This window comes from Engystomops pustulosus, chromosome 6, assembly GCF_040894005.1.
Source record: "Engystomops pustulosus chromosome 6, aEngPut4.maternal, whole genome shotgun sequence".
Lineage (NCBI taxonomy): Eukaryota > Metazoa > Chordata > Amphibia > Anura > Leptodactylidae > Engystomops > Engystomops pustulosus.
The window spans coordinates 29777263-29795751 of NC_092416.1; the positions used below are offsets into that span (position 1 = coordinate 29777263).

General features: G+C 46.7%; 1 protein-coding gene across 13 annotated transcripts in view; it reads right to left on the reverse strand.

Annotated features, from left to right (window-relative positions):
* Positions 1-18489, reverse strand: part of HSPG2 (heparan sulfate proteoglycan 2) — a 97445-nt gene that overhangs the window by 7192 nt on the left and 71764 nt on the right. For 6 of the 13 annotated variants that reach the window (XM_072155393.1, XM_072155389.1, XM_072155387.1 and 3 more), the window contains 38 exons: positions 14962-15021; positions 14126-14248; positions 13888-14040; positions 13597-13739; positions 13295-13372; positions 12111-12246; positions 11739-11890; positions 10848-10977; positions 10075-10217; positions 9817-9949; positions 9461-9612; positions 9230-9368; positions 8995-9143; positions 8677-8806; positions 8428-8582; positions 8185-8314; positions 7897-8051; positions 6110-6248; positions 5879-6022; positions 5659-5793; positions 5309-5490; positions 5033-5228; positions 4773-4952; positions 4300-4560; positions 4052-4214; positions 3734-3831; positions 3373-3639; positions 3180-3292; positions 2956-3103; positions 2690-2806; positions 2162-2179; positions 1466-1550; positions 1148-1292; positions 929-1028; positions 738-847; positions 510-618; positions 336-434; positions 30-245 (listed from right to left, as the gene is read on the reverse strand). In XM_072155393.1, coding sequence (XP_072011494.1) covers positions 30-245; positions 336-434; positions 510-618; positions 738-847; positions 929-1028; positions 1148-1292; positions 1466-1550; positions 2162-2179; positions 2690-2806; positions 2956-3103; positions 3180-3292; positions 3373-3639; positions 3734-3831; positions 4052-4214; positions 4300-4560; positions 4773-4952; positions 5033-5228; positions 5309-5490; positions 5659-5793; positions 5879-6022; positions 6110-6248; positions 7897-8051; positions 8185-8314; positions 8428-8582; positions 8677-8806; positions 8995-9143; positions 9230-9368; positions 9461-9612; positions 9817-9949; positions 10075-10217; positions 10848-10977; positions 11739-11890; positions 12111-12246; positions 13295-13372; positions 13597-13739; positions 13888-14040; positions 14126-14248; positions 14962-15021 — 5286 coding nt within the window. The remainder of the gene's footprint in view (positions 1-29; positions 246-335; positions 435-509; positions 619-737; positions 848-928; positions 1029-1147; positions 1293-1465; positions 1551-2161; positions 2180-2689; positions 2807-2955; positions 3104-3179; positions 3293-3372; positions 3640-3733; positions 3832-4051; positions 4215-4299; positions 4561-4772; positions 4953-5032; positions 5229-5308; positions 5491-5658; positions 5794-5878; positions 6023-6109; positions 6249-7896; positions 8052-8184; positions 8315-8427; positions 8583-8676; positions 8807-8994; positions 9144-9229; positions 9369-9460; positions 9613-9816; positions 9950-10074; positions 10218-10847; positions 10978-11738; positions 11891-12110; positions 12247-13294; positions 13373-13596; positions 13740-13887; positions 14041-14125; positions 14249-14961; positions 15022-18489) is intronic. The other 7 variants (XM_072155392.1, XM_072155394.1, XM_072155388.1 and 4 more) reach the window with 7 other exon arrangements.

The window sequence follows — 18489 nt, forward strand, 5'->3', positions numbered from 1 at the left end:
AAACCAACATCACAGAGAGGTCACCTTACCTGATCCTAGTTCAAAGCGGAATTCAAGATGTCCTTCGACCATGGTGAGCGACACAAAGTCGGGAGCGCCCTTCCCCCCACTGAAGAATATCAGTCCATTTGGAGACAGGGGCTTAAATTCGATTTCCACATGTAGATCATTGTGGATGATGGTAAGAGGTGGGTAGGAGATGTAAGAGGTTTCTCCGTTAAATGAGGGAGTGTTCACTGTGACACCTGCAGTAGAGGGTAGTATAATGTATGAGACACATGCCCCTAGTATTAATGAGTGATTTCCTAGGATTGTAATGATTTACTATTCCATACCATCCATGCATTTTTCTCCAGATTTGCCCAGGTGGCAGCGACATGTGTATCCTGTCCCATCCGGACGGTTGATGCAGGTGGCGTCATGTCCACAGGCTCCTGGTGAAAACAATCGAGATGATCAGAACAGAACGTGGCACCTGTCATGTGATTTCCATTGTCCTCCTTCAGTACCTCGGTGGCAGTGCAAGGCTTGGGAATGTTCACAATTGCTTCCAGCAAAACCGGGAGGACAATCGCAGACGTAACTGTGGCTATCCGAATCCCGACACGTTCCTTTATTCTAAAAGCAGAAGAAAACATCATCATGTTGGGAAAAAGGCGCACGTTTCATTTGGTACCGTAACGTTTGTGCGATAATATCTCATCCAAGACACAATGTCATCCGGCCACCAGGTTTACCTTGCAGGGTCGGTCTTTACAGGTGGGGCAGTGGGAGATGCCTTTTTCCTTTAGATCCAAGTCCTTGAAGATGACCTCTTCACCCTGGATGACCAGCTGACGGACACAGCCTACAAGAGGAAATATGAGCAGCGACTTGTAAAGATGTCAGGTCTGAAGGAGAATAAAGAAACATACAAGTCTCTACTTACCCACAAAGCCTCTGCTATGGTCAGTCTTGGCTACTAGTTCAAAGTTTGGATATCCTCCGAGATACAGCTCCTCATTCAGGTCCAGGCCTTGGAATTTGCCCTACAACGGAAGAATGTGCAGAATGTCTCAACCTCATATACAAGACATTTGCTGCCATGAGGTTCACAATTAGAAAATGTCTAAGAAAGATTCTCACTAATGTTGTATGAAGAACATACCTGGGAGGTGCCATTGACAGGAGTTTGGTTATCTATGATCAGTGACCCCTGGTTCAGATTCCTGTAGAGCGTCACCGTGTGGAACTCGCCCAGACTAAGGGGAATGGGGTAACGGATTGTCGCCATTCCTGACCCTGCATCAAATCTGCAATCACAGGAAACTTGTCACTGGATCTGAAGCTTCACAGATGTCAGAGAAGATACAACAGCCAGAAACCAAGCAATGTAGCTGTGCATCACATGAGCTCTGAGGTTTGTGTAGCACCCAAGATAACCGGGAAGAGTCTGTCGGTCATGCAATGGTACTGAGCACTTTACCTGAATTCAGGGCGTCCTCCTACAAGGCCGAAGGACATGAAATCGGCTCCTTTGCTTTTTTTCTGTCCGCTGTAGACCAGCATTCCTATGAAAATACAAAGAGAACTATCATGAGGGTCTGCTACGATCTTCTCCGGGATACATCCAGGGAAAAAGAGACAAGATTAATGTACAAAGAGGCAAGAACTCCAACACACTCCATACTGACTATAAAGCATCACAATGATGAGATGGGAAGGAGGACATGGAGATGGGGTGATGTCTGATGTCTCTGCAAGGAAGGGGGGGGGACCTTTTCTGATAGGAAAGATGTTATTGCTCTATGGGGATGGTACCGGATGTCACTACAAAATAGATGATGATGGGTAATACTGGAAGGGAGTGAACAAGATACAAGCCTCAGGTTGTGATCACACTGGTGGACACTGCACACAGTAAGGCATCATGGAAATCCAATCTGTGGATCAGTAGAGGGGGCTACATACTAAATATAAGGGTCCGGAGCTGATCAGGGGTGAAACAGAAGCAATCATTGTCACTAGACCATGCAATGGCTGCAGAGGAGGAGCACCGCAGGTCACCAGGCTGAGGGTTATCCTCCCGGAGTCATGCAAATATACAATCATTCTACATCACTGACACTGCAGATGTTGTCATAGGTAGGTCCTGAACTCATGCAAGGCAGGGGAAACTTACCAGAGTATAGAATGAGGGCTGGAGAGAAGAGAAGAGGAGGCAAAGTCAGAAGAGACAAGAGAGAAGAAGATGGAAGAAAAAAGCAATGAGACAAATGTGCGCTCACTGAAGGCTACGATAATAAGGAGGACATGAGCCAAGCAGCGAGAAAAGGAAAATGTGCAATTTATGGGAGTCACAGTGAGGCCTCCTGCACACAAACTTTGCACTTTATGTACTTCATGGGCCGCATATAGAGGAGCCACGATGAATGCATGAACCAGCCGTGGGTATAAGCACATACAAAGTAATGGGGCCTTGTGCTAGCCACAAAATAACCCCCAAAAACGCCCCATTACTCGCTAATTTCTATAAATAGAAAAGGAGACACAACACTAGATTACTATAAACCTTTGTCCAGGGCACATAAAATGCTGTTATCCCTATATTATCCAAGGACAAGTGTCACTAAGGCGTCTCCTTTTGTGTCTCCGCTGTATACCCCCAGGACAGCACAACCCTCACAATGGCAATATCCTATTCTCTTACCATCAGCATAGTCAGGACGGAAGGTAATCTTTATTTCAAACTTCTTGTGGGCATCTTTCAAGCTTGGCAGGGGTAGGTACGACTGAGGGTTCCCAGAGAAGTAAGGCACAACTCTCTCTGGAAAAATATGAAGAAATACAACATGAAAACTGAAGGGCTGACTGACTGGATAGCCACAGGGGCAGCACTGGATAATAAGATTTACTACAAGGTCCCTCGCTGCCACATTACAAACATAGGACCACTCATCTATATTCTCCACTCACCTCTAACTTTAAGCATGGAGAAAGCAGTGACTCTGCCCTGGCGATTGGCCGCGGTGCACACGTAAGTCCCGGCATCTTCAGGCTTCACAGATGGTAAAGTCAGAACATTGTTCTCAATTCGAGAATCACTGGGGAGTTCTCCTTCCAGCTGGTAATAGTAGAAAGTTTAGTAAGAGCCGTCACATCTTGTATCATGCACATTTATCTAGAGGAAACACGATTACCTTTGTCCATGTGATTTCGGGCACTGGAAATCCAGATGCCAGACATGGGAACACGGCAGTGGATCCAGTGGTGATCTCCTTCATCTCTGGCTGAGCAGCGATCTGTGGCACGGCTGTGGAGGTGATGGTAAATTATTAGAAGGTATAAGGGGGGAAGAAAGAAAGAAAGAATAAAACAATAAAATCTACTTACACTGCACATGGAGGATGACATGAGACTGCACCTCTCCCACATCATTGGTGGCTGTACAGCGGTACTGGCCGGCATCGGTCTGCTTCACCTGCTCGATCCTTAGCGTGTTACCAGTCACAACAACATCACTTGAAAGCCGACTTCCCACCTTGCTCCAGGTCACCTTGGCACGAGGATCTCCGATGGCCAGACATTCAAACTCCACAGAGTTTCCGGCCAGGACTGTCTGCACTGAGGTGCGGATGTTAATCCTGACCTTTGGCAGCACTGAGGAGGATAAGATAAGTTATGTACTGGATGTAGACACCACACAAATATCAGAAAGTTCTATGGTTCGTTTTCTGTATCATTGGATACCAACCTTGTACAACAAGCTTTCCACTGGCTTGGGCTTGACCAAATCTGCTGACTGCTTTGCAGGTGTAGACGCCTTCATTCCCGCGTTCCAAGTTTGAAATCCTGTAAGTAAGATAAGATCTCTGAAACTTCCCAAAATCATCTCATATTTCTTATTTCCGGCTGATATTGGTATTTACTCAATGCAATGTATAATAAGCTCAGTGTCAAAATACTTGCAGGACTCATAACGGCTCCATCAGAACACGATTCACAACTTACAAGAGGTTACATTGTAATTCCATGGTGCAAAGAATCATAGAAATATAAGATCTGTTCTTACTGGAGTTTTGTCCCATCCACTTTGTGATTAGTTGGGAGCTCTCCTCCTTCTTTAATCCACTGGATTCTTGCCCTGGGATCTCCAAGAACAGAGCAAGTGAACTCCGTTGTGTCACCTACTGCCTTGGTGTCTTTCTGAGGTGAGACCCGGACAGAGAAAGGCGCTGTAGAGGGGGAAAATACAAGACAACTTTGTGTAACTAAGAACACAGGGAAAGTTCCATACACAGAGACTGGGCAGGTACTTACCTAAAACACTGATCTGGGTCAGAGCTGCACTTTCTCCAACTTTGTTGCTGACCACACACCGGTAGGTACCAGCGTCTGCGGCTGCCGCTTGGTTGATGTGCAAGATGCCATCACGGACCTCGGCTGAGCTTGGGAGAGAGCCATTAACTTTAGTCCACAGGAATTTGAGTGGTGCGGTACCATGAGCCAAGCATTGCACCCGAATGGCTTCCCCGACACTGACAGACAGCTCATCAGGGAGGGTGGTGGCATATGGTGGATCTATGGTGGAACAGAAAAATATGTCTTCACTGACAGTCTTTACTTAGCTTAATCCATGATTTTCAGTACTAAAGATACTAAGAACATAGCTGCTACTGCAAAGGAGGAAAAGGCTTCTGGTTGAGTACTACAGCAGTCACTCATAGAGGCTGTGGAACAACCACCACCAGGATAACTCAACACTAAGGAAGCCATTAGTCATTATTTCTTACTTTCTACATCCAGGGTAACAAAGATCTCAGAATATCCATCAGAGTTGGAGGCGTTGCAGATGTACTGTCCCGAATCCTGTAGGGCTACTTTGGGGATAACCAGACTACTGTTTACTATCTGGTGCTGCCATGGTAATGGGGCTCGAAGCTTGGACCATGTGATGGTTGGTGTTGGGCTTCCTGCAAGACGGGGTTAATAAAATTTAGTTTTGGAAACAAATTTGTGAACAAATCATTTACAAGGATTTGGACAATGTCACCTGTAGCAGAACATCCGAGTGTGGCCGTGTCTCCGGCCACCACCACTTGCACAGGCTTCTCTGCTGTGGCTATGGGGGCGCTCGGCCTCGACACTCTGTCTTCAACAAGAACATCCACGTGGACCTGGGTAGAGCCGGCCGGGTTGTGGCCTGTACAGGTGTAAGATCCGGAATCATCAGGCTTGGCCGATGGAATCTACAAGAGAACGTGACATGTGTAGTCCTATCTATTTGTGATATGACTGGTAACTTACAGGTTCAGTACAAGACACTAACCTGCAGCACCGCATGACTGTCCAGGGGCACATGGTTCTGCTGCTGGATCGTCTGTCTAGACCCGGTACGACGCCAGCTGACTATAGGCCGAGGGTCACCCACTCCTGAACACTCCAGGTAAATTGTCTCTCCGATGTTCACCCTGACTGGTCCTTGAGGAATCACAGAGACGGTGGGGCGGCCTAGAAGACAATATTGTACAATCAGATATTTTCATTAGGAGCATAGTCCGAGTGTTTCTTTAGGAGTATAGTCCGTGTCGCCAGTTCACAGTCTATGCTACCAAAATCACTGTACGGATGAAAGAGCAGCCATGAGGACTAACCTCATACGCCATCCTGGTCACTTACCTTCCACCACAAGGGTTACAGCGCTGTCCACTGCGCCAAAGGCATTGGAGGCCATGCAGCGGTACGATCCTTGGTTTTTGTGATGAGCTCCCACTATGGTAATAATGGAGCCATTGGAGCTGATGTGGACGTTATCTGCACAATGAAGAGATAGATATTTAGGATATTGATACTCAAATAAGGTAAAGGGCCTTGCTATGAGGCTATGAGGCCATGTTACCTTGCAGAGGCTGATTGTTTCCCATTTTCCATGTGACGCGTATGGGCTGAGCTCCGGTGTGCACATGGCATTTAAAGGTTGCATTTGCTCCTTGGCGGATAGAGGCGCTGGATGGATTGATGGAGATGACTGGGGTCTCCAGACCTAAACATCAGAGTCAAGTATTAGAATGGACCGTCTCTAGTGCAGGGAGCCCTTAAACCAATTACTGGAAGGGAGATGGTTACTTACGGTACACTTTCTGAGCTCCAGAGCCAACGTTGATGAGGATGGAGGCTTTTATTATGCCAGATGGAGTGTTATAGCGGCACACGTACTCCCCGGAGTCTGCACTAGATGCCTGGGAAATGCGGAGACGAGAGCCCGAAATCTAAAACACAGAATTGCAAAATCAGTCTGGAAGTAGAAAATCTAACATACATCCCTACAATTTATAGACCAACACTTAAGGGAACATCGTAAGATAGGGTTTCCCTGCACTCTGGTTACAGAGCACTGAAAGCCACATCTTCTACATGATCTGTACTCAGGGTTATCACTGTGTTATCTGTGCTGTTACATAGGACTGCAGGACACATCTTCTACATGATCTGTACTCAGAGAGATATCACTGTGTTATCTGTGGTGTTACATAGGACTGCAGGACACATCTACTACATGATCTGTAATCAGTGAGTTATCACTGTGTTATCTGTAGTGTTACATAGGACCGTAGGTCACATCTACTACATGATCTGTACTCAGAGATATCACTGTGTTATCTGTGGTGTTACATAGGACTGCAGGACACATCTACTACATGATCTGTACTCAGAGAGATATCACTGTGTTATCTGTGGTGTTACATAGGACTGCAGGACACATCTACTACATGATCTGTACTCAGAGAGTTATCACTGTGTTATCTGTGGTGTTACATAGGACTGCAGGTCACATCTACTACATGATCTGTACTCATAGACTTATCACTGTGTTATCTGTGGTGTTACATAGGACTGCAGGACACATCTACTACATGATCTGTACTCAGAGAGATATCACTGTGTTATCTGTGGTGTTACATAGGACTGCAGGACACATCTTCTACATGATCTGTACTCAGGGTTATCACTGTGTTATCTGTGCTGTTACATAGGACTGCAGATCACATCCACTACATGATCTGTACTCAGAGAGATATCACTGTGTTATCTGTAGTGTTACATAGGACTGCAGGACACATACACTACAGGATCTGTACCCAGAGAGATATCACTGTGTTATCTGTAGTGTTACATAGGACTGTAGGTCACATCTACTACATGATATGTACTCATAGACTTATCACTGTGTTATCTGTGGTGTTACATAGGACTGCAGGACACATCTACTACATGATCTGTACTCAGAGAGATATCACTGTGTTATCTGTGGTGTTACATAGGACTGCAGGACACATCTTCTACATGATCTGTACTCAGGGTTATCACTGTGTTATCTGTGGTGTTACATAGGACTGCAGGTGACATCTACTACATGATCTGTACTCAGAGAGTTATCACTGTGTTATCTGTGGTGTTACATAGGACTGCAGGACAGATCTACTACATGATCTGTACTCATAGAGATATCACTGTGTTATCTGTGGTGTTACATAGGACTGCAGGACACATCTACTACATGATCTGTACTCAGAGAGTTATCACTGTGTTATCTGTGGTGTTACATAGGACTGCAGGACACATCTACTACATGATCTGTACTCACAGAGTTATTACTGTGTTATCTGTGGTGTTACATAGGACTGCAGGACACATCTACTACATGATCTGTACTCAGAGAGATATCACTGTGTTATCTGTGGTGTTACATAGGACTGTAGGTTACATACACTACATGATCTGTACTCAGAGACTTATCACTGTGTTATTTATACTGTTACACAGGACTGCAGGACACATATCACTGTGTTATCTATTCAGTTATAAAGCTGGTCAGACGACTTCTTAGGCTACATTCACATGGACATCAGGCCTTACCTGGTGATTTGGAGAGAAACTTGCCCCTGGACGCATCCAGGTAATTGCAGCATCTGGATTTCCAAGGACCACACAGTTTAGATCCACAGTCTGACCCTCAGCTACTGGACCCGGAATCTTCTCAATGAGGATTGGGTTGGGGATATTTGCAGGCACTGAAGGGCATAAAGAGTAAAAAACAAAGGTGGGTATGTTATATCAATCTATGGAAGACTTGAGCCCCTGTGTTTCTTCTACTGTGTATGGCTAGGCTTAGGCTATACATCACAGAGCTCCAGTATGATTCACCTTGTGACGAGCGTTGTACGATAACAGTGATGATAGCTTCCCGGATACCCGCGCCGGTGTTCACTTGGCAGATGTACTGGCCAGAATCAGCTGTAGTAGCTTTAAAAATTCGCATACGCGGTCCTGCAACCTGACAGACAATAACCAGAGGATAAGAGGACTGAGGCAGTGGACTGAGGAGTCTATGATGACCATTATGGATGAATCCTGTAGAGGTGAATAGAGACAGATCGCTTCCTGTACCTGGTGGTTAGGACTTAGTGGCCGTCCATTTGATCTATACCAGGTCACCGTATGGCCATTGATTCCTTCAATCGAGCAGCTCAGTTCCACATTCTGTCCTTCTTCTACAGTCTTTGAGGAAGGTTCGACTGCAAAAGCACCCGAGACGCCGGTGTCTGAAACACAACATCAACAGATGTTCCTTACTCCAAACCTCATGTTTTATGACTAATTGTGTCATTGCTAATATATACGTCCCTACATACTTACTGTGTCTGGATGCTTCAATAGAGACGGTGATAGAAGCTGCTTGGATCCCGGAGACGCCGCTCACCTGACAGATGTATTCTCCAGAGTCCTTAGGGGAGGCGTTAAGGATGAGCAGCCGAGAGCCTGAAACCTGCGTGTAACCAGAAGAAAGTCCGGTCATTTCCTGAATGCCTGGCGGGGAAATCATTAGGGCGGGTGTCTAGTTTGGAGAACACCTCATTGTAAGAAGCGGATCATTAGGGTATTGCTAAAAACTCTCTGAAATAAATTGTGCCGAAGCACGTGAACAGCTGTCTGGACAGGACAACGTTCTCTTACCTGGTGATTGCTGGAGAGCGGCAGCCCCTGTCTGTACCATGACACCTCCTGATAAGTCTGTCCTTCCACCACACAGTTCAGGACAACAGTCTGTCCCTCGGAAACGGCGCTAGGTGGGGACTCAATGCGAATGGTCGGTGTGATACCAGCTGTAAGGACATCAGAACATCAGCTTGATGATAATGGAAAGAACACATGATTAATAGAAATACATAGAATATATATCCAAACTCACTCTGAACCGGCCCGATGGCACGTGTAATAGTGACGGTAATGGTTGCTTGACGAGTGAATTGCCCAGAGGTGACGCGACAGATGTACTCGCCAGAATCTGCCACAGATGCCTGGAGGATCCGCAGACGAGATCCCAGCACCTAAGCACAAACACAGGATTCATTTCCACATTACCTCTAGTAGGAAAAAAGTGCAACATAATTACTAAACAGTATTGTCACAGGGCACTTACCTGGTGATTAGAGGAGAGGGGCTGATCCTTCCTTTGCCAGGTGACCACGGCATCCTGACCCCCAGAGACCACACAGTTCAGTTCCAGGGTTTGACCTTCAGCCACAGAGTTTGAGGAGGGTTCAATCCTCAAAGCCGGGATAAAGCCTGATGCTGTGAGAAGTAATGAAAGCCAAGAAGATTGAATTTCACAAGTATATTACTATATGAAGAAATATAAATGTGGAGGATTCTCCACTCAACCCTGCACAGGATAGTACCAAAAATATTAACCCTACCTAAACAATTAATTTAAGTCCTGCACCCCCTCAATACTCCGCTCTATGGATATTTGGTAACTCAGAAATCGGTACTCACGGTCTCCAGAAACACGGGTCACAGTGATGAAGGTTGATGCCTGTTGTGTGATGGGACCGCTGGTTACACGACAGATATACTCTCCAGAGTCAGCGGCGGAGGCTTGGAGGATCCTCAGACGTGAACCAGACACCTAGAATAAGATATATGAATATATAGGAGGAGGAGGCGGGACTGTTCACAGCCCTGACTGGTACCAAAGAACGCAATGAACACTTGGGAATTCCATATTAATCCAACATACTGCACCAAGGTTACCTGATGGTTGGGTGAGAGAGGAATTCCCGGCCTATACCAAATGACCTCTGCCCCAGGATAGCTAGTCACTTGGCAGTCCAGCTCCAAAGTCTGCCCCTCAATTAATGATCCTGAGGTCGAATCAATCCTAACGGTGCCCGAAGCTGGGAGAGAAGACACAATTGCCGACAATCGTCCTTACAGCAAGATAAAGACAGGGTGGAAGAGAGAAGCGTAACCAGGAAGACTGGGCAATGTGCCACGAACAAGACAGGGAAATGTCCCATGGAGAAGGAAGACGTAAGGAGGAGAACACAGACGAGAATGGATGGATAAGAGGTGTAAGGAATGAATCACTGAAGCTTCGATGAGTGTGAAACAACACTATCCACATTGCAACAAGAACCAGAGATTAATAGCCGGGAAGATACAGCGGAGAGACATTGTTTATGGGTTTAGATTGAGAAGAAGTCTGAACATTATGATATGGTTTGGAGGCTTAGTCCTAAAGAGGAACAATGTGAAAAAAGGAGAAAGAATAAAAACGAAAAAAAAGATTGACGATATCCCCAAATGAATAGTTCGCACTGTTGACGGTAACGGTTCTCCGATTGTCTGTGCTCTATTCTGGTTAGGAGGAATGAAGTTAGAGGAGTGTGGGATGAGAATAAACCATACAGACAGTGGCCTGATACAGAAGTCAGGAATAGTGGATAGAGAATGGAGGATGAAGAGCAGAGGACAGAAAGTTGAATGAAAGGAAAGACTGGGCCAAGGTGACAAATCCAACTTACAAATAGGGATGCGGTTGATCCTGATAATGATTGACGCTTGTTGTGTTCCGGCGCCATTAGAGACCCGGCAAATATATTCCCCAGAATCATCTGATGAGGCTTGTAATATGCGAAGTTGGGAGCCATAGACCTAATGGGGGAACAGGAACCCTCATCATAAACCTACATTAAGAGGGCACATCACATGAGCCATAATAGTAGTCAGGAGCACAAGGAAACCAAAGATTTATATTCTTCATTTTGTTGGGATCCCATCCATTTCCGATTTAGCCACAGCAGCTGCTGTGTGACTGACCCCTGACTGAAACCCCAAAAAGCAAAAGGAACAAACCTGAAAAGCAGAATCCTATTATATACACAAATGAGTCATGTAACATGGATTTCTTATTCATTTCCATTTAGGTGGTTACAGTATTAGAAATAATAAAATTCCAGAAGAACATAGTGACGACCACTGGAGAGGGTAGAATACATGGTTAATCGTATTAAAGAGATTGTCGCAAGTATATAAATTATTCCCTATCCGATCGGTAAGGGTCCGACTGATGGGACCACCACTCATCACAAGAACGGGACCCCAAACAAGTGTCCTGCAGCTTCATTCACTGTCTATAAGAGCGGTCATGGATAGCTGAGCATTGTGCTTGGTTTTCTCCATCATTCCCATACAGCTGAGCAGTAGGAGAGGTGGGATGCATGATTGTCCTGCTGCTCTACCCATTCATGAGAATTGGAGCGCTTGTTTTCTGGATTGCTGAGGTCCTGTTCTCTTGATCTGTGGGCGCTCTAGCAGTCAAGCCACTGATCACTGATCATATAACTTATATACTTTGGACAACTCCTATAATAAACATCATAATGTTATGTGTGTGAGTTGAGCATCAGATTTACCTGGTGATTAGGTGACAAGGGGCGCCCAGGTCTGTGCCATGTGACTACAGCCTGCGGATAGGCAGCGACTACACAATTCAGTTCCACAGTCTGTCCTTCCAACAAATTGTCAGATACTTTGTCAATCCTCACGGGGGGAACAACAGCAGAGCCTGAAAGCAGAACATTGTTGACAGGTACAGAAGTAGATGAAGACAACTGCATTAAACCCAGTAAAAAGGCAAATAAAGTTAATGCCAGGTATGGGAACAACATGCAAATTCTCCAAAACCAGCAGTACATGCACCTGTGCCTCTTGCTCCAACCTTCATATGTAGACGCTAAATGTTCCTCATTGCATTTTTGGGTTGATCTCACCTTATGTGGACTCACCTCTCACCACAATCACTTCTATTTGACGCTGAGAGGAACCCGCAGAATTGGTGCCAACACACAGATATGTGCCGGCATCAGCTGCTGTTATTGATGGGATCAGAAGGGTGGCGATATCTGTCCTCTCTGTCTGAGCCTGAAAAATACACAATGCATTAGGCCGGGATCTTCTGTAGTTATATAGTCTACGTGTCTTTGGCATCTGCTTTTACGTGATTCATGAAAATTGGGCAGCATTGAGAAGGTTGTGGGAGATGCAGAATGGGGATCAGTTTACAGGCAGTCCCCGGGTTACATGCAAGATAGGGACTGTAGGTTTGTTCTTAAGTTGAATTTGTATGTAACTCGGAACTGTATACTTTATCATTGTAATCCCAGACAGAACTTTTTTGGTCTCTGCGACAATTGGATTTTAAAAATGTTGGGTTCTCATAAGAATCAGGATTAACAATAGAGCTTCATTACAGACACCTGTGATAACTGTTATAGCTGATCATTGTAGCCTAGGACTAAAGTACAATAAATTACCAATATCCAGAGGTCCGTTTGTAACTAGGGGTCGTATGTAAATCGAGTGTTCTTAAGTAGGGGACTGCCTGTATACGACTTCAGACCTCCACGTGTTCCCATCTACATTCTCCTCCCTCCGTGGCTGTTTTAAGAGGTGCAGGTAGCATATAACAGAGAAGATCTTGTCCTTTTATTATAATATATTCACTTATAGATGTGGAGGTATGGTAGAAAAAAGCCACCTATGTAAACTTATGTGTCACTGCTGCATATTTATGTCCCTTAAAAGTGACCCTGTACAAAATACATATATATATGTCTGCAGCTTATACACTTCATATACAACAGCTCAGGACAGTCCTATTCATAGTTTAGAGGTGTAAAAGCTGGTTACAAATGCACTGATTATGATGGAGAAGATGGTCTCTCCCATGATGGTCACTATGCAGGTGCCAGGGAAGTGGTGCCAGGGTAGTAGTAAGAAGAGACGGGTAAAGACAGATATGGTGAGATGAAAGGTAAAGTTACTAAGAAATGGTTATGCCATGATGACTTTTGCACCACCAGCTATATTATGTGACCGATCATTCATCACTGTAATATCTTATCCATGAAGTCCTCATTGTGTGGATCATCTGAGGCATCTATGGCTTCTGCAGGATTGTAGCAGATACCTGCAGCTCTTGAATCCGCCTCTGGATAGCTTCCAGACTGCTGCTTCGAAAATGAAGGAAACCAAGAGAGGTGAGGGCCTGAGAGAAGGATGGGCCGAGAGAGAAAGACAGGAGGAACAGAAAGTGAGAAACCATAGGGAGCAGTGAGCATGCAAGAAACAAGAGGCAGCCGGAGGGACTGTGCAGAGACTGCAAGGACCTGTGGACCAGCACGTTTGTAATTAGGATAGCAAGAGCATCTATATCTATATATGCATCTTCAGCACCAACCACACAAAACCTGGGCTGGCCGATCTTCTCACCTGCGGGGGCAGGATACCATCTTGCTTCCTCCAGGAGATTGTTGGAGTGGGGCTGCCTAAAGCTCTACAGTACAGCCGGGCGGTATCCCCTTCTCTCACCTCTGTCCGTTCTGGGCTCACCTGAACATCAGGTAAATTTCCACCTGCAAGCAAATAAGACGTCAGTAACGTGCCCATCATATAGTAAGCTATAGATCCCTTTCTTGTAGGAAACCGGGCATCCAGTAAAATCAAACCATTGTTATATCAGCTACTTGTCAATATGGGTCCAAAACACTTTCTCATACTCACTATGAACCCGCAGATCAGCCCTGGCAAGGTGCTGCCCAAAATTGTTGTGTACGCGGCATGTGTACTGCCCCTCATCGGAAAGCTGGGTGGATGAGAAGCGCAGGACACCTCCATGGGCACTGACTCTGGAAGAGAGCCCTCCATTCTGGAAACCTGTAGGGGCCGCAAAAACACCAGGTAAAGTTGCAGTCACCTGATTGTCTACTTCTTTTGTTTTTTACTCTCTGAGGTCACTTACCTGTCCACTCCACGATGGGTGTTGGGTTCCCAGTCGCTGTGCAGCGGAATTCTGCCGGCTGACCCTGCTGGACACTCAGCTGTCTGGGCTCAATGACAGCCACAGGAGGAAGCCCTGCTCCAGCTACAATGTGGTGGAGAACACATTACACTCATCACATCACAACACAGGAGGATATCAGGCCCCGGGAGAGACCACTGAAGCCTCTGGAGAAGCGCTGTCTATACACAGGACCTGCAGTCATCTTATAGGAAATGAAGCAATGCCACAGCACCCAGGCACAAGCTGTGGGCATCGCTGCCTGTACATGGCATAGACACCTAGGCACGACGACTCAGTGCCCGGGAGTAAGCAAGCATCATACAACATGTATTGCACCCTCTGCTTTACTTATCTGTACAGCCCCCAAGACACCCTGTATCTTACGCTCTATCCAGAGCTGCATTCACAATTCTGCTCAGAATACAAGGTGTAAATACATTTCTGGAGATGGATGATGAGTAAAAGCACATGGACTCTAAGTAGAATATCTCTGTATGAAGGTTATCAGGCCCTGTATGACTTGAATCTGCTGCAGTCCAGCACTATATGACTGTGGATGGATAAGCCAAGGCAATATATGGAGAAAGAAGCACAGGGATTAGCATGAGAGGCACGACACACCATCAGTATGTACTGTGTACATGGACTCCAAGCCGCACATTGAAGGCCTGTTACATGGAAATGGGGTAAATGCAAACAGGGGAGGGGTAGAAGGGGATGGTGGAAAAGGCAAGTTGGTTTGGCATGCTGCAGCCATGATGCTCAACGGGCAAGACCACTCCATGCCAACTTACATGGTCTGTGTCCTTCAATGGTTTCATAGGGTCCATAGAACATCTGTGTGTGGGTGACCTCTGTGGATGAGGTAGAAGGAGCTTTAGAGGGAGGAATAGTCTGCAGAGACGGAGTGGTTCATGGCACATCTCATTGGAAAAAACCATGCACTTAGAGGGGACCGCTTTATTATTAGGCCTGAACTCCAGGGATGGAGCTTATAGTACAACATCAATTATGCTGCACTCACATTGTTCAGGATGAAAAGCACCTACTGTACCCCAGCACGACATGAATCATCATCTTCAGGACCAAATATCCCATTCCCAGCACACAGTGTACCACCATCTCTTACACAGAAAACAGCCATCTTGCATAAAGGACAGGCAGTCCCCAACTTAACGACACCCCAAACAAAGTACAAAGTATACAGCCTTTTATCACAGTATCCCAGACCCGAGTATCCCCCACTATCCAGCCAGGCTAGGGTATTCCACCATCCGACCCCTGATATTCCAACATACGGCCAAGAGAATCCCATCATTAATCCTGAAGTATCCCCCACTTTCCAACCTGCATTATTGTACCTTCCTAGTGCATCCCACCATGGAGCCTAGGGTGTGTCACCAAAAGCACAAACCTAGCAGTGCCCATCCATAGTATGCCGCCTCCCAGTGCCCATCCATAGTATGCCGCCTCCCAGTGCCCGTCCATAGTATACCTCCTCCCTGTGCCCATACATACCACCTCCCAGTGCCTATACATAGTATACCACCTCCTAGTGCCCATCCATACTATACCCCTTCCAGTGCCCATGCATAGTATACCACCTCCCAGTGCCCATACATAGAATACCACCTCCCAGTGCCCATACATAGTACACCACCTCCCAGTGCCCATACATAGTATACCACCTCCAAGTGCCCATATATAGTACACCACCTCCCAGTGCCCATACATAGTATACCTCCTCCCAGTGCCCATACATAGTATACCTCCTCTCAGTGCCCATACATAGTATACCTCCTCCCAGTGCCCATACATAGTATACCACCTCCCAGTGCCCATCCATAGTATACCACCTCCCAGTGCCCATACATAGTATACCACCTCCCAGTGCCCACCCATAGTATACCTCCTCCCAGTGCCCATACATAGTATACCTCCTCCCAGTGCCCATACATAGTACACCACCTCCCAGTGCCCATACATTGTATACCTCCTCCCAGTGCCCATACATAGTATACCACCTCCCAGTGCCCATGCATAGTATACCACCTCCCAGTGCCCATGCATAGTATACCACCTCCCAGTGCCCATGCATAGTATACCACCTCCCAGTGCCCATGCATAGTATACCACCTCCCAGTGCCCATACATTGTATACCACCTCCCAGTGCCCATACATAGTATACCTCCTCCCAGTGCCCATACATAGTATACCACCTCCCAGTGCCCATACATAGTATACCACCTCCCAGTGCCCATACATAGTATACCACCTCCCAGTGCCCACCCATAGTATACCACCTCCCAGTGCCCATACATTGTATACCACCTCCCAGTGCCCATACATTGTATACCACCTCCCAGTGCCCATACATAGAAAACCTCCTCCCAGTGCCCATACATTGTATACCTCCTCCCAGTGCCCATACATAGTATACCACCTCCCAGTGCCCATACATAGTATACCACCTCCCAGTGCCCATACATTGTATACCACCTCCCAGTGCCCATACATAGTATACCTCCTCCCAGTGCCCATACATAGTATACCTCCTCTCAGTGCCCATACATAGTATACCTCCTCCCAGTGCCCATACATAGTATACCACCTCCCAGTGCCCATACATAGTATACCACCTCCCAGTGCCCATACATAGTATACCACCTCCCAGTGCCCATACATAGTATACCTCCTCCCAGTGCCCATACATTGTATACCACCTCCCAGTGCCCATACATAGAAAACCTCCTCCCAGTGCCCATACATTGTATACCACCTCCCAGTGCCCATACATAGTATACCACCTCCCAGTGCCCACCCATAGTATACCTCCTCCCAGTGCCCATACATAGTATACCTCCTCCCAGTGCCCATACATAGTATACCACCTCCCAGTGCCCATACATAGTATACCACCTCCCAGTGCCCATACATTGTATACCACCTCCCAGTGCCCATACATAGTATACCTCCTCCCAGTGCCCATACATAGTATACCTCCTCTCAGTGCCCATACATAGTATACCTCCTCCCAGTGCCCATACATAGTATACCACCTCCCAGTGCCCATACATAGTATACCACCTCCCAGTGCCCATACATAGTATACCACCTCCCAGTGCCCATACATAGTATACCTCCTCCCAGTGCCCATACATTGTATACCACCTCCCAGTGCCCATACATAGAAAACCTCCTCCCAGTGCCCATACATTGTATACCACCTCCCAGTGCCCATACATAGTATACCACCTCCCAGTGCCCACCCATAGTATACCTCCTCCCAGTGCCCATACATAGTATACCTCCTCCCAGTGCCCATACATAGTATACCACCTCCCAGTGCCCACCCATAGTATACCTCCTCCCAGTGCCCATACATTGTATACCACCTCCCAGTGCCCATACATAGTATACCACCTCCCAGTGCCCATACATAGTATACCACCTCCCAGTGCCCACCCATAGTATACCACCTCCCAGTGCCCATACATTGTATACCACCTCCCAGTGCCCATACATTGTATACCACCTCCCAGTGCCCATACATAGAAAACCTCCTCCCAGTGCCCATACATTGTATACCTCCTCCCAGTGCCCATACATAGTATACCACCTCCCAGTGCCCATACATAGTATACCACCTCCCAGTGCCCATACATTGTATACCACCTCCCAGTGCCCATACATAGTATACCTCCTCCCAGTGCCCATACATAGTATACCTCCTCTCAGTGCCCATACATAGTATACCTCCTCCCAGTGCCCATACATAGTATACCACCTCCCAGTGCCCATACATAGTATACCACCTCCCAGTGCCCATACATAGTATACCACCTCCCAGTGCCCATACATAGTATACCTCCTCCCAGTGCCCATACATTGTATACCACCTCCCAGTGCCCATACATAGAAAACCTCCTCCCAGTGCCCATACATTGTATACCACCTCCCAGTGCCCATACATAGTATACCACCTCCCAGTGCCCACCCATAGTATACCTCCTCCCAGTGCCCATACATTGTATACCACCTCCCAGTGCCCATACATAGTATACCACCTCCCAGTGCCCACCCATAGTATACCACCTCCCAGTGCCCATACATTGTATACCTCCTCCCAGTGCCCATACATTGTATACCTCCTCCCAGTGCCCATACATAGAAAACCTCCTCCCAGTGCCCATACATTGTATACCTCCTCCCAGTGCCCATACATAGTATACCACCTCCCAGTGCCCATACATAGTATACCACCTCCCAGTGTCCATACATTGTATACCACCTCCCAGTGCCCATACATAGTATACCACCT